The sequence below is a fragment of the Emydura macquarii genome, unplaced genomic scaffold (genome assembly GCF_026122565.2).
Source record: "Emydura macquarii macquarii isolate MOO-44397 ecotype Brisbane River unplaced genomic scaffold, CSIRO-AGI_Emac_v2 contig_1253, whole genome shotgun sequence".
Classification (NCBI taxonomy): Eukaryota; Metazoa; Chordata; order Testudines; family Chelidae; genus Emydura; species Emydura macquarii.
Window position 1 is genome coordinate 13,163,555 of NW_027131390.1, and position 16,827 is coordinate 13,180,381.

A 16,827-nucleotide genomic window follows, 5' to 3' on the forward strand; every position below is an offset into this window, starting at 1 on the left:
ATTTATATAAACACAAATGCAAAATAATCATGAACTGTGTATGTTTATATTGTACTATATATTACTGCATTACTGAAACTACAAACATTGAAATTGCTTTCCTATGACACGGGTTACATTCAAATACATTTAAAAAATAGTTTTTGTAAAATTTTGGAATTTCAAGAAGATTTTCATAGGATAGAACACATACTTCTCCTCCCATAATCTGTTCCAATGAAGAAAGGAAGAAAGAAACCTACCCAATATGCAGAATACATCAGCAAGAATGGAGGGCATGTCATCCCGAAATTCCTAACAAAAACAAAAAACACAGTGGTTTAATGATCTAATGTGCCTGATATGTTTGGTAAAATACAAAAGAAACTATCATCAAGTGAGCTGAAAAGTACTGAGAGAAAAATCCAGTAAGAAGAATCCTGATGACAGTAAAACTCGTGTCTAAGGGTATGGAATAAGTTTTTAAAGTGCACTGAATTAGAAATGCTGAGAAGATACATCCATTGTAAGTCCGTTTTCAGGTGCTTCTACAACAGTTTACCAAACAATTTTTGGAATGAAGTTTTCTGTTTATTATCAAACCCAAAGATGCTTTTTTTAGATGCACAATTAAAATTCAATTAACTTGTTTGGGGTTCTTTTTGTTTTTCTAAGGAGTAGTGACCGTGATACACAGTTAAATAGAAAGGACATTCTGCATGCCTTCAGGAAAATCTTTAGTCTTTTCTTGCTTAAATAACATATCTTAAGAATACTTTAAACTAGCTAACTTGGAAACAGTTTTTATTAATAATCAAATTAAAAATTTTAAGAATGGACTGTACGTTAACAGTACATTCATTTTCCTAAACATAACCCCCCCCAATTTACAGTTCTAACCACACCCACTGATAGTTGTATTCATCTTGATAATTATCCAAAAATGTATAGTGTCATAAACACTTTAAATTACTGACTTTTGCACTTGTAAAATCCCAACCTTAATATTGCATTAATGTGTGGGGAGGGGTTGTTTTAAGTAATTATACATATCAAACACGCATTTCAAAAAAGTTAAAGTGACTGAATACCTCTTAACAATAACAGTGACTGCCTGCAGAAGTGGTGTATATAAAGGGAAGACTTTCAGAGGCACAAACAGCAGTCAGTTATCCTAAGTCAAGAGAATGCAGATACCCTGAATTCCATTTGTGCCTTATCTCCCTTAATTTCAAAGTTAAATATCAGAGAATTTAAGAAATGACTGATGTAACAAATCATCTGTCAAACTGACACCATACACTTTTTACCCAAACACTAACAACACAGTATCTTCAGATCTTGCGGTTCCTGTTTCACCCTAACATACGCACCGTGGAAAGAATGCCATATGAATCACGGAAGAATTTTTTTTCAATTTTTTTTTAATTAAAAAAAAAAATCAGTCTGTTTTAATTAAATAGATTTATTTTTAAGAAGAAAAAGCATTTAAATTTGAAATTGAGAACCTATATTAAGGACTGAACTTACTTTAAATCTATTATATAATTTTTAAAAATATAATATTCAAACAGTGTGTGTTTGCTGCCCTCAGAGCTTAATGACACTCAATCTACTGAACTGGTAGAAGTTGTTGGGGGTAGCCTACAGAAATCATTGGATAAGTATCTGAGAACCAGAATTTATTGAAGTGCTAAATAAGCTTTTGAAAGCAACAGTCTCTTCAGGAAGTGCAGAAGGAATAACTTCGTCATTTCAGTTTACTCAGCTAGTTCAATTCAATGGCTAGTTCATTCAACGTTGAAAAAAGATAGTAAAGCTTATAAAAATGAGTGAGAGATTAAATGTTTTCTATAGTAAAAGTACTGACTGTAAAAACTGAAAGGCTATGCTAGCATTGCAAATACACAAAAAGAACTACGAAGTTAAAAAAAAATCAAAATTTTCCAGTCAAGAATGAGCTTGCATTTGAATACTATAGTCACTCATGTATGTCTATAAAACATTTGTTTCTCTCTTCAGCTTTTCACCCAATGATCCTCAATATACTTTCCATGAATAATGCTTTTAACCTAGCCTAGGGAAATTTTCATTCATTACAGTACACTTTAGCAGGAAAGATGTCGCATCACCAACATATTCTTTTCAGTTGTCTTGGCACAATAGTTATAATTGTATACAAGTTATATTTGTTATATTGATGTTTTCACTCCGTCTCTTCACAACTGATGACACAAAGTAGACTTTAAATGTAAAATATACACACCCACCCACCCACCCACCAGTGAGCCTGGATTAGCAAAGGAAAACTGTACTCTCTTGAGAGTTAAAAATGGTAGAAGTCAACTATGAAATCTTAAAATCTTTGTCACTAATAATGGAGTTTTCCATAACACTGGAAAACAAATGGTGAAGCTATGGTTAAGGTTTTAATAGTTAAAAGTACCACCTTAATGGGGGGAGGGGGGAGAGAGATGGAGAGGGCAGAAGAAGATGGGCAAAATATCTGGCCTGGAGTTAGACTTTGAAGCCAAATATAAAAGTGTAAGATTTTGACATGATGGAAAAAATATCTTGAAGAAAGACACCAACTGTTTAGTCATATTAGATATTGATCTGTCACATATGCCCAAATTGAGTTTAAATACCAACTTCAACTAATTTGCTCTTTTAGCTATATGAAACATCAAGCAGGGAAGCTTTGCAGTTTGCACAATCACAAAGGAGAGCAGTACTGCAATAGTTGAAGAAGTGCAAGATCATAAAATAAATTGTGGAATGTACTCCAGGCCACAAAAGGTAGGAATTTTAATCCACTTTTATCGGTTGAATTGAAAACCATCTCATTTCTTATAAAAGAAATTTTAAAATGTTAATGTTTTTAAAATATTTATGTTGTTTTTAAAAATGTGGTGACCCAAGACATTTCCTGTAACTGTAGCCTGCATGATATCACTATTGCTTAATAAAAATAGGAGAATAGCCAGGAAACTGTGAGGGATCATGGGCCTCAAACGGGCCCAGTGGTCCCCAGGCAGAATGTGAGGGATCACAGGCCTCAACCTGTGTCCACGGGCCCTTAAGCAGTGCCCAGGCCATGACCACCACCCAGCAGCTCACCTCCAGAATGAGGGGGGAAGGGTCCAACAAAGGATTGCAGACAGCCATGGCCCAAAGCATGTGATTGGGGGAACATCGAGCTCCCTGACTGGCTATTTAAACCAAGAAGTAACAACAGGAAGTTGTTTGAGCAACTAGAGGAATCCCTGGCTGGCTACTACTTCAGACCCCTCCTGCTTACCTGACTCCAGAGCTCTGCATTCCTGCCTGCTCCTGGTTCCTGTCCCAAATTCCTGCCTACTCCAAGTTCCTGCTGTCCTGCCCTACTCCTCTGCCTTACCTCTATCGCTGTCTCTGGCTCTGACCCCTGGCTTGGCACCAAACACCATCTCCAGCTCTGACTTTCAGCTTGGAACCTGATGCTGTCTTCAGTTCTGATCCTTGTCTCCAACCACTGGCCTGACTTCTGCTCCATCCACTAGGCCTGACCACCCTCGCCCTGGTCATTTCATTAACTACCTTAATGTCTTTACTCGATTGGTATCATAGCCCTAACCACCAGAAAGTGCAAGGCATTTTCTTCTTAAACAATTTGTTTTTTTCTGTCTTATTGCCACCTTCTCCAATTCCCTCTAAAAATTTCTACCCAACTTCTAATCATGCCCCTCATCTATTGTTCCACTGACAAAATCTTTCAGGATATATTTGTCTTCAAACAGTTTTATTTCCTTTACACTCAGGTGACAAAATTTTCCTATAAATATAACTTTCTTATCCCAGACATTAATAATGTTATAATTTGTTAATATTAATTTTCCACTGATAAACACTAATTTATTTTACAACTGACGAGAAAGGTGTACAGGGCTCTATGATTTTATATTTCTATCCATTACCTGGTAAAGGAAGTCTGTATATCTAGTGATTATTACGACTAGAATAATATGCTCAAGTTTAGGTGGGCTATCTAAAAGGAAACTCATTTTTTACAAAATCTTTTCATTATTATAAGCAAAAAATTGAGTTTTAGCACAGACCATTTAAAACTAATTCACTATTTTAAAAAAGAATAGTGTCAATGCCAAGCAGTTTAATGAAAAGAGACTCTTCCAATCACAGGATTTTTTTTTTTTAAATAATTACCATAAAATGGACTAACTGTCCAAATATTCTAAACCTAAAGCAAAAATTAAAAATCTACCTCCAAGAAGATACCCTCAAACTCTTTTCAAGAAACCAAGTCACACAATTTGCTTTTGAAGCATGCTCAGGTAGTCATCAATTTTGACCTATTTCATTTCAGTAGGTATTTTCAGACTACCAACAAGATATACCTTTCTTATACAGTACACAGATTTAAAGGGGGTGTGTGGAATTTACATAATTTAAAATTGATATAAATCTAGTGAGGATATATACTTTTGAAGTCACAAGTAAGCTTCAAAGACAGGGGAAAAGACGCTTATGTGGAACCATCACAAAAATGTTACTTATGGTCTCTGGTTCCTTCTACTGAATCTGCAGAAGCAAACTGTAGAGCTATGAACCCAAAGCCAATCACTCAGTTCAAACATTCTGTTCCTAAGCAAACTCACCAAAAGAAAAAAAAAAGCAAGGCCAACAAACATATATTGCTCATGCAATTGATGCTAATATTCTAGATCTGGAATAATCTAGATTCAGGTCATGATACAGGAAAGAAAATTTCAGTGGCACCGATGGATGACCTCTTGCTATTAATGCAGGATGGACATCCATTTTCATTCTCCTGGACTTCTCTGTAACATCAAACATTGCTAACCATGAGATATTTATGTCTGGCCTAAGAGCGATGGCAGGAATCCTAAAACATGCATTTAGATGGTTTACGTCCTTTCTAGAAAAATGTACGCAAAAGGCAGTGATGTGAAACTGCACCTTTGTCACTGGCCCCCCTTCATTTGTGGCATCCCACAGTCCACTCCTATTCAAAATCTACATGCAGCCATTATATGAAATGGTAAGTCCACATGGGCTCAAGCACCAGTAATAAGATAACACCATCTCTACGTATCTTTCACCACCACCACCAGCACCATCTGGATTCCTTGCTAACTCTAAGGTCTCACACAGCGGTATACATAAGTAACACTTTCTACTGTGTCTTGGGTTGACTAAGAGACTCTTTCCCTTGTCAGTGGTCGATGCTATTGGCCTCAGTTATATATGCCTTTGCCACCTCCCTCCTGAATAGAAGTGCAATATATCTGAGCATAAAGCCATCAGCGCCTAGGAAACTCTAGCTAGAACAGAACACTGAAACACTTCTCAGCAACACAGGCTACTGCAAACATCAAATCTGTCCTTTGCTCTCTATATTGGTAAATATCAAGTCTAGTTCCAGGTCTCATTCCTCACCTCCATGGCAAGGCCAAGCATATCCAAAAATCTGTCTAAAGTTTCAGAATGAAGACCATGGTCATTAACTCTGCTCCTCAGGAACAGAGGAACTTTCTACACTGATATATTTAATTCCTCAAACTGTGCTTCGCAAGCCCTAATCAATTGACCCAGGCTCTGAGACTCGGAACTGCACATTTTTCTTTGCAGTATATACATACCTACTAACACTTGCAAGTTCAGTCCCCTAGTTATTGAACCTTAAATAACTTTCAAAGCCTGCCTGTCATCATGTTGTGACACTGAGCCTAGGCAGCTCAGCATCATGAGGTGGTGAACACACAAAAGAAAGAAAGAAAGAAAGAGAAACGCAAAGGAGACACAATGAAGCTTGTGAGCAACCCAGCCAGATTTCCCATAAAAATCAGGATGATCCTTGAATACCGAGGAGGATGGCAACACTAGGAAATTCAACAGTTCCTGATCTTGGATTAAATCCGTGACTTTATGTCTAGATTGGAAATCCATGGGGATGGGAGTGCTACGGATTCAAAGTGCTACCTACGTAATACTGCAACATTTCCGAGCATGCATTAATGCCGTGTCCAGAGACGTCTGGGAATGGGTCAAACAAGGCACTTTTAAATGCTACCCTAACTTTTATGTTTAGGGTTGTGGAAACTCCATCATCCCGAAGAGAAGGGATTGTCCAACCCAAAATGACTGTCCAACCCAAAATGACCTCAATGTCTTACTGGAAGTTAACTAAAAACATTCCCCCACCCCCCGCCCCTGACTTCTACAGAACAAATCTTATTTTTCAGTCTTAGAATCATCAACATGCAATTTTTTTTCACCCCAACAATATCAACAGAACAAAATTATGCAAACAAGGAAGTTTCCACGGGCTGAATTGCACAATCCAGAAAGAGAATCTGAGCAAGTAGCACAAATATATACTTACTATAACATCACTGAGAACATTAGAAGCTTGATCGTGCTTTAGGTTTCCCTTGACAACATGATATGCAAGCTCATACAGAGCCTGCTGAATATCTGTTGAACATAAAACAGATGCGTTAGGAACACAAGTGTTAAGTAATCTTTGGTCTAACTTTTATGGAAAAACAACAGTGATGCTGCAGACTTGGTGCAGCTAGTAGTCAAAGAGGATGTGTTTTTCTCCCGCTTCAACCGGAAGATTATTTATTTGTATAAGGCAGCGCCTAGAGGTCCCAACAGAAATTTAGCCTCACGGTACAAGCCACTATACAAGCACATAGCAAAATACAATCCTTGCCCTAGAGATTCTATGGAAAGAAAGAAAAATGGCATAAATTAAATGGGATGAATTATTACAACAACCTCAGGCACAGAAATATGAGGTTCACTGGCGAAAGTTCATCATAAAGACACATTTGCATAGCCCATATAAATTAGAGATTACATCATGACAAATGAAAAATACTAAAATAAACTAAGTAGCAGCTATAAAAATTAAGATAATCAATATCCACTTCTTTAGGTAGAAAATGAATAACTGCGAAACACTTATTAAGGCTGAATTCTTTGTAGAGAGAAAAGTGAGAGAAAAACTTCTATGACTAAATGTCACATGCTTCACAGCGTTACATTAAATTGCGAAGTTCTTCACTGCTCGTTGGGACAAAGACTGTGTTTGGGAAGAATTATAGAACATTAAATACATACTTGTTTTGTACACATTAAAAAGTTAAAAAACAGATGGCTACACTATTTGAAACTTATAGAAAATTATCTTTAAAACACACAGTGTGGGTAATAAAGTTAACAACAACTGATGTGGCTGAAACCCAACATACAAAGGAGGCACGTTTTCAGAATACGTATAGTTATAGTATAGTTATGTCCAAACTACGAACTAGGGGTGTGATCCATTGAGTTAGCACCAATATATATAGCTGCGTAGCCACAGTAGCACTGATAGTGGCTGTGGAGGCACCACTGAGTCATACTGAGCACAAACCTGCCTGAAACCAGTGAGTATCTATTTATCAGGGCTCACCAATGCCTCTGCAGCCACTATCAGTGCTATCGTGTGGCTACACTACTATTTATACTTGCACTAGTTCAGTGAAAGTTAGCACAAGCATGTGAACATGAGGAGGGGAAATCACACTCCTACCATGGCTATGTAGACATAGCCATACAAAACACTTGGCTGAAAATATTAAACATCAACAGTGTGCTCAATGAGTACTTAGATCATAGATCTTTTTGACCTAACTCAACCACCCTATACATTTGGGATTATAAAACTCTAACCCTGTAGTTAGGTTAATAATATGGAAATAATTTAATTTCAGAGATGGGCAAGAAATTCTTAATTTTGTTTAATATAGTATTTCTGATGAAGGAACTCTAATTCTTCAGATCTTAAGCCAATCTCTAACTATTAAAAATCAGGATGAGATCTAATGTGGGGACAGGTTATCCCACACCTCCGTACTGCAACAATCTTATATCTTCCTCCAAATATTGGACTGGCCATTGTCAGAGACAGGATAATGAACTATATGGACCTCGGTCTGATACAATATGACAATTCCTATGTTCCTGTCCTCTGCTTTGAATTCTCGTTAATTGTCAAAATAATCAGTTAGTCAAAGTCAGTCACCTAACTAGACAGTCCAAGATACTTTTTCCAAGAGCAGTTGCACTATTGAGAAATTTTATATCTTCTAAATAAATAATGTTATTATTTCAGAATTAAAATTTTGGGGGTTGGGGGGGGGGTTTGTTTAATTTTGGGGCTAATATTTAGAATATTTCAAATATATAATTCAGAAGCATTTTACAGTAAAGACTTATAAAAAAGTGTGATACCTTAGTCATCAGATGAGACAGATGACTTCTGTTCTCAGCTTAAATCTCAATTTATTCTGAGAGACAGACAGACAGGGTCTGGGACACATGTTAAAGTATAGCAAAAAAACTCTTGGGGGCAGAGACTGCCCTATTTGCTTGTACAGCACATACCCCAATTAAGCCCTAATCACTGATTGGTGTTCCTAGGACACTAGACTAATAATGTATTTGTATTTTGATTATTAAGTACAAAAAGGAAACTGAAGTTGAATCTGATATAGAACTTACTCAGAATTTTAAGAAGTGATCACTACTTGGGGGTAACAATTCACACAAAAATAATATAAATTAATCACAGTTTTATTCTATGTTTTTCTGTTGAAAGCATCACTGTTGTATCTAAGCATCTAAAAATAAAGAAAAAGTATTTTGTCTTCTTCAAGCTAATTTATCTTCTGAAACAGATAAATATGAGTTCCCCAGAAGACTATAAGCCCCATTTCCTCTCACAAGTTTTGTAACACAAAACACTGATTTAAATGGAGTTACCCATTTTATATCATTGAGAGTAGAATCAGACCCTTTCATGTTTTAACTGAATGAGCATTGTTCAATTGTAGAGACGGCTTAAATTTCAAATGTTTAAGTATGTCACCAAATCTAGTAAATTTCTTCAATTATGAGGAAACATCACAAGTTCTAGAGATCTTTATAAATTTCAATGAAAGTTTGAATCTCGAGTTTATAAAAGTCAGTATAGGAAGGTGATTGAAAGCTCAATTTTGGGCCATCTGCCTTGTATTAAAACAATGACTTATCCTACACATACTTGGGAGTTAAAATATATTTTTGCAATTTTCCTGATTTGTTTAACATTAAATACATTTTACTCTGTAAAATTAATTATAATCTCAGTTGCATTTCACAATAAATAATCCCCTCTGCTTTTATCGTTTCCCAAAGCTAGTTTTAACAAGATCCCCAGACACCACCTAAACAAAGTAAGCCGCTTTGGAGACTCCATATTATTGAATCTTTCCTTTCAGGGAAACATACAGAGAAAACAAAGCCAAATTATGCTTTTTTATTTATTATGCTTTTCTATTCGTCCCTGGTCACTTTAACTGTTTTAATTCTTAACGTGAAAATTGTAAGTAAACGCATTTTAAAAGGAACATTAAAACACTTCCAAAAATAGGAACTTTAGAAGCTAAAACCAGCAGTGTATTAACCCAAGGAAGACAGATTTAGAAACTAACAACTGTAACTCTATAGGAGCGAACTGAACAATAAGTTTAAGAGTTTATATTTTCATTATTATGCAACTACCTCAGTACACTGCAAGCATTTCTTATATATGTAATTTCTTGTTAGAATAAAACTCATCTCTCCACAAAACATAAGCAGTTAGGCTTTGCATATGGGACTTCACGAAGAGCCATGGGAAAGGGATCCACCTCCCACCACAACCAATCTGTGAGTGGGGGTCTGCAGAGCATTCCCTTTGCATACTTCCTATATAAATGTTTGAGGTGAACTGAATCTGCAAATGGATATGCTGTATGCACTGAGCTCCCCTTTTTACCATGCAGTAATCACCATAAATTGACATTCCATCTAGGCACACATCTGTATCACCATCAATTTCACAAACACTCTCCCACCCCTCCTCCGAGTATATTGGATAATATGAACTTACCTCTGAAAGTCACATTTTCATGGCTTTTATTTTCACTGAGAGTGCGGCATAATTGCAAACTGAAATCAGAAATATTGTTTATACAATTTCAGTTTTCAAAATCAGTCATGAAGCTTATTTACAAAAAGAATGATGTAGTACTGTTTGCTGTTCTGTACATATCTAGTTATTTAGATTATTTTGACCAGCAAAATAAGTTGAAAACCAAAACATAACTTTTATTCAATACTAAAAGCTAAAATACAGTCAGATGTATTTAAGATGATAATTTAGAAAAGTTACAAATGAAGCGAAGAACAGGATTTCCTTCTAAAATACTATATCCATATAGTAGTGCTTCCACACCTCAACTTCCGAGTCACCACACTTTCTCAGCATGACTACCAGAAATCTGAGAAATTAAGGCAACATAAGGACATGAAAGTCGACAAGGAAGCACTGCCATTTACATAGTATTATTAAGAAGAGACATGCAAGTATCTTTCTGGTGGCCATTATTAACTTTTGCCCATACGAATGTTTGAAATGTTCATTCACTTTTTAATGCAAGGCATAAAGCATTCACATGATTTCACAGTACATAATCCCAGCAAGGGAGAGGTGTGCGCACACACTGCTAAGTAGCTATTTTAATCTTTAAATAAAAATATAAAAAGATAATTGTAGGCTGAAGGATTCTGTCTTCTGGATCAGTATCTGTATTATATTGTGTAAATCTCACGTTTTAAAAAATATGTCTACACAACAGCAGTCTACATGACCTTGTATTCATTTAAAAAACAACACTGGATTGTGAAAGATAAGACCTGTATATATTTTAAGATTTTTTTTTTAAATAGCTACAGATGTCTGTGCAGGCAGACTCCTGAATCCAGATGGGGTTTTGACTTCAAAAAGGCTCCTGAAGGGTGCCAGGATCTTCCTGCACTGTTCTCACTCAAGATCGGACCCTAAAAGCATACTTTATATATAAGAGCAGTGACCTAAAAATGTGTAAATGTCTACATGTACAAAAATACAGAAGAGTGCATGAGTCAGATATTTTTTGTAAATTTGCAGGAGAACAATTATATTCCTGTTAGGACCACATCTTTCATATTACAATTCATCCCAGAGTTTGTGAGAATTAAAAATAAAGACAGCATCAAATCCATGCAGTTTCTACATTAGAAGGTACTGCTATGATATTCTTTCATAAAGATACATAAACTCATAGCAATGAACTCATAGCAATACTTTCTAATGTAGATTATATATAAAAAAATATTAGGCTGGCTTAATATCAGAACCAAAATTATATAAACTCTTCTAAAGAAAGTTCAAACAATCATAGCCAGTCACTCAGGCTGCATGCACCCAATACATAAAACTGCCTTCTAATCTGGTCCAAACAGCTGTTTTATCAATCAAAGGGTTAGATGATTTAACAACAAAAAAATATATATGCTGTGTGTAAAACAGTACGAAAATGTGCAATTTCAAATATAAATATAATGTAATCAGCAGGCTCACAGTGCAGCTACATTGTGGAAGCTTTCATGCCACATAAGTGAAGGTATGGCCCAAATTATTACTACCTTTTTAATTTTACAGAAAACACAGTAGATCCTCTCTAACATATCACATAACATGGAGAAGTCTAGCTCAAAAGCTGCGGCCAAGAAGCTTCTATTTCATTTTTTCATTAATGGAGAATTTCTTCTATTCATTATTTAACCAAGATTAATAGACTTTTAAAAGCATTTACAAAAATTAATATTTCTTCAAAAGAATTATTTTAGGCCATGTGATCTCAATCTAGTCTTTCTTCTGAGACTATTGTGTACTTTCTTAGATATTAAGTAGATGAATTAGTACCCATCCCAGCTAGCCTATGTGCATTTATACTTTCTGTTTAAAGTTGAGCAGTCAAACTCAGTCCCTGATCCTGCAATGGGATTCACTCAGGCAGACCCTTTGGACTACACAAAGTCCTTCTGACAACAGTTTGTCTAATGGGTCAACAAGCTGTGATATTAATGGAACGCCACTGTGCACTGAAGGGTCCACATCAGTAGATTGTAGTGCAGGGTCAAAGGTTTTATGTTGTTTCTGTACTACAGACAAATATAAACTCCCATCACATAAGACAAACTGAAATGAGAGATTCAAGACACCAAGAATGCTCTTTCAGCTCACCTTGAAGATTAACCCATTACTTAAGATGCTGGCCAAATAAATCATTAAAGCTACTCTTACACACTATAAAGAATATTTTTAACTTATGAGGAAATGAATCAATGTGTCATTGTACTCAGTTCAATGGATATGTTTGCTCAGTATGCACAGATGGTAAAATAAACCCACATAAGATATATTTCAAAGAATTAAGAGAGACACCTGCACACACTGTGCGTGTGCACAAACGTGCATATATAAAAAAAAGATCTCATCTTGAACAATGTTCAGTGTGGGTCAACTCATTTAAAAAAAACACAGGACTAAAATAAAGTTACAAGTGTGGGAGCTTCCAAGAAGGTTAAGAGTAATTCATAAGGAAAAAAAGAATGACCAGGACTAACTAACGTCTCTCAAAAACAAATGGCACACAAATTAAAAGGCAAAAAATGTATAATCAGTGAAAAATATTTTTGTCCAGCATATAATTGGTATGTGAAAGTCACTGATGCAAGATACTGATTGCGACACATAGCTTAGAAATTGTCGAAGGCCTAGACACTACAAATCAGTAACAGAGCTAATTAAATGAAGTTTAAAAAGTGTACAATTATAAATAAGGGCTGTGAAGAATTTTTGGAAAATCGGATGGCTGACAGCTCAGATTAATCTGGTATATTCTTATTTTAGATAGTGACTATCTATGGATATGTCCAGAATCTAAATGATTTGAGTATTACTATCTTATGTCATAAGTATTAACTTTAAAGTTTATTATTTTATTTTAAGTTTATTTGTCCAAGGTTTATTATTTGTCCTAGAATAATACATAGATTAAATTGTTTTAATTGCTTTGTCAATGCTGATTACAGATATTGCATCTTTTAAATTTATAGTAGCATGATACACTCCATGCTCTTTGATACATTTGTCATACTTGTTTATCAAAATAAACAAAGACTTTTTTAAAAAAAATACAAAGATTAGACTAGGAAAGATAACATTACAAAAGCCATCAAACCACATGTTTCAGAGCATAAGCTGATCATCACACTTTTATACAGTAAATATAATATAATATAATATATAGAAGCAATATACAGCGGGTTGTTTACTCCTGCCTTTTAAGCATCCAGAACTGGTCACAGTCAAGAGTCAGAATACTAAACAAGACAAACCATTTAGTCTATTGCATATAGGAATTCCTATGTTCCCAACTTGTAAAATGATGCTTAAGTTTAGATAACTAATAAGTCTGCCAACATACTACTTCAGAATGTGATCTTGCTGGATCTCATAAACTACCCTACTTCACCAGCAATTAATAAATGTTCCTATCTGTCCTCACCTTTTCTTCCTACCAACTATAAATTGTTCCCCAGACAATTCTTTGTTCTTAGTTAAGTAAAAGTTGATATTTTGCTTCTTTTTTGCCCTTTACCACAAGACTAAACTGCACATTGGCTTGAGACTAAGAGCTTGCTCCCCATGAAAAAGATGCAACAAGATTTATCACTTGGTTTTAGTTGCTAGAATTGCAGGTGTTGTCTTTCTACAGCTCATCCCCTTCCCACAGTTTATTAACTTAATTAATCATACTATATGTTTAATTTAGATTGCAAGCTCTTTAGAGCTGGAATCATGTCTTTATAGGTGTTTTGCAAAGCACCAAGCACACTTTCTAAGTTTCTAATTTTTCATTTCTATTACTGTTACAAAAATGAAACACTTAAAAAATATCTTGTATCTAAAATTAATGTAAAATGCAAAAATCAATAATTGCTTTTCTTTACTAATAGAGGGAATGGTTCAGTGTTTCAGAACAATCAAAATTATAGCAAAATTGCTAGTACATATTTCCAGTTAAACCAGATTTTTAGTATGCAAGAAATCTTCTGGAATGTTAGATACAGATACAATGCTTTACTTTTAAAAGATTTTATATATAGGTTTAAAAGATATATCAAATATTGCAACAAAAACTGACAGTTATCCACACACACAAACAGTCACACTTCACTGTTAATGTACAGCCTCTTGTTTAAACTAGCCTATAAATCATGACTGTGAACTTTTTAAACAAGATTGAAGAACTGTTCCAGCTAAACTGTTAACACTGCTTAATAAACCAGCATGAATGAACCAAATTCATTTTATTCTGGTTTGTTTTTTAAAATCATGGGTTCAAAGACTAGGCTAGAATACTTTTTTGTAATATATTTCTAAGAGAGTTGGTCTTTTGTTAGAAAATGGTTTAGCTGATCTGTTTGAATCCTACAACAGCCAAAGACTAAGCTAATTCACCCCTTCTAAAGTGAAGCGTTGTAAATTTGCTTTTATAGAACTACAGAGCCTTCAAACAATGCACATATATTTACAGAACAAAATAGCTCTCTTAACATTGTATTGTATTTGTATTACCCGACTATCATAAGAGGGTACCTATTTGTATATTTTAATAGATATTGGTTAAGTATGACATTTATATATTCCATTGTTCTTGCTATCTACACACAAAAATTTGTATACACTGTGGCTAATCTAAGGCATCTACACATATTAACTACATATCTCAAGTTTATTGTGAATTCAGTTGTCAATGTAGAATCCCAAACAGGAAAAGTTAAAAAGCAGTTTGAACTTAGCTTTCTATAGGCCCATCTACTCTACAGTTATCACTGTCAGAGCGGGGACCCACTTGCCATACAGCTGTTCCTTGCTTTGGTCATCATATAGTCTAGTTTTTAGTATAGCCCAAAACATGTTTAAACCATGATTATGTCAAGCCTAGAGCATGATTCAAGGGCAGTGACAACAAGGCTATTTCCCTCCTTCCACTACAAAATGGAAGAGGTTAAGGAAAGAATGGTGGTGTTTGCATAGGGCCTTTACATTCTCCATTCACTTCCTCACCCCTTCCCCTAATCCATCTTTTAGAAGGGTTTTACAGCTATGCCAATTTGAGTAGGGCAAATTAACCATGCTGGGAATACTATAATGTGTCACTGAAATTCACCACAAATTATTCTAAGCTTAAAATTTAACTTTGACAGTGTCATCACATTTAATAAAGGGCAGAGAGACGTGGAAGTTTTTTAAGAACTCTTCAAATTAACCTTAAAATATTAAAAAGCCTTCATCCCAAGTAACAAGTCAAGGTGAAGTTGTGGATATTGTGAATTTCACGTCTAAGCTCCTGATCAGAGGCAACCCCAATACATAGAGGGCCGCACAATCAGGGAACCGGCCAGGACGGAGACCTCTTAAGACTAGGACCTAGGTGATACAGACGAGGCAGCTCATTCTCTGCCCAGCCCAATACACCTGGACGGATTCGGGAGGGCTGAGTGGAACTCTCTCGGCGCACGAAGGCCCCCTCGGAAGAGCGTAAGGGAGTGACGGGCTGAACCATCCACGGCAGCGATGGGCTGGATCGGGGGAAAGACGTGGGCGCTAAATCCCTCGGATCGAGGGGCAGGGATTGCGGGGCTGCGGCCTTGCCTGGGAAACTCAGGCTTGGAGCGCGCCTGACGCTTCGGCACTAGGGCAGGCAGGCGAACTCGAGAGCCGCGGGCTCAGGGCCTGGGGGCGAACAGGAGCCAAGGGTCGGGGGGGCTTGGCCCAAGGGCAGGAAAGGGACGCTTGGAGATCGGGCACCCAGAGCTCAGCGAACGAGAACCGGGGGAGGAACGGGTCCAGCCGGGAGGAGGATGTTAGTGAGGGTGTCCGGGCACAAGTCCGGCAGGGGGCGCTCGGCCCTTCGGGGGGCGATGTGGGGCACGCAGCTCAAAGCCCTGTCCTCTGCCCCCTTCGTTCCCAGCTCCCGGCCCCTCCGCCCGGCCGGGCCCCCGCCTCCAGCTCCTACCCCCCAGCCGGCGGGCCCCGAGCTCCAGCGCCCGGCCGGTTCCCTCCCCCCGCGCGGCCCCGCAGCCCGCACTCACAATTCGCTCTTGCCCGATTTCTCCCAGTTCTTTATCCACTCGGCAGGGAGCGCCCCCGCCACCGCCGCCATCTTCCCCGTGTGGCGCCGCGAGAGCCCGGATGGGGGAGCGACGCGGGCCGGGGTCAGAGGGGACGGGCCGGCCCGCAAGGCATGACGGGAAACGGCCCCGGGGCGGTCTGGGAGGAGCTGAAGGCGCGCCCCTGCCTGCGCTCTCCCGCCGAGCGGCTCCATAACGGTTACGCTCCCCGGAAGAGCCCGCCTCCCCCGTGGTGCGGTGCCTGAGAGCCCCCCTCACCTCACCCCGCCTAGCGCCGGCACCGCCGCCAGTCTCCCCGGCCACACACCGCCGGGCCTAGCGAGCGCCGCTCTAGCAACCCCCCTACACTGGTAACACCAGGCCCCCTAGCAACCCCCCCAGCCTCCACAAACCCCGCCTGCATCGCCGAAATACTCTAGGCCCCAGCTGCCCCCTCCCCAACACACCAGTAACACCAGGCACCCACTAACGCTCACACCAAACTCTCCTCAATAAACCGGGCCCCCAGAAATGGGCCCCCTACCATTCACCCACCAAATGCTGCCGGCCACCTACAACCTCCCCTCAAACACACCAGTAATCCTGGGTCCCAACCAGTCTCCCAAATATACTGGGTTAACTGCAGTCCACCCACCAAATACATCACAATGTACCTGGCCTCCAACAACTTCCCCAAATACATCAGACCTCAGCCACTCGCCACCCACCAAAACACAAACGCTGTGC

At 38.0% G+C, this 16,827-nt stretch overlaps 1 protein-coding gene across 3 annotated transcripts in view; it reads right to left on the reverse strand.

The window, feature by feature from the left end:
* The window catches only part of THOC2 (THO complex subunit 2), a 97,704-nt gene extending 81,510 nt beyond the window's left edge, over positions 1-16,194 (reverse strand). For 2 of the 3 annotated variants that reach the window (XR_010919703.1, XR_010919704.1), the window contains exons 1-4: positions 16,063-16,194; positions 9,965-10,023; positions 6,383-6,474; positions 243-294 (exon numbers count right to left, since the gene is read on the reverse strand). Coding sequence is in view for 1 of the 3 variants with exons in the window: in XM_067548189.1 (XP_067404290.1) it covers positions 243-294; positions 6,383-6,474; positions 9,965-10,023; positions 16,063-16,133 (274 nt within the window). In the remaining 2 variants the exon portion in view is untranslated. The remainder of the gene's footprint in view (positions 1-242; positions 295-6,382; positions 6,475-9,964; positions 10,024-16,062) is intronic. The other variant, XM_067548189.1, reaches the window with a different exon arrangement.
* Positions 16,195-16,827: the final 633 nt, after the last annotated feature.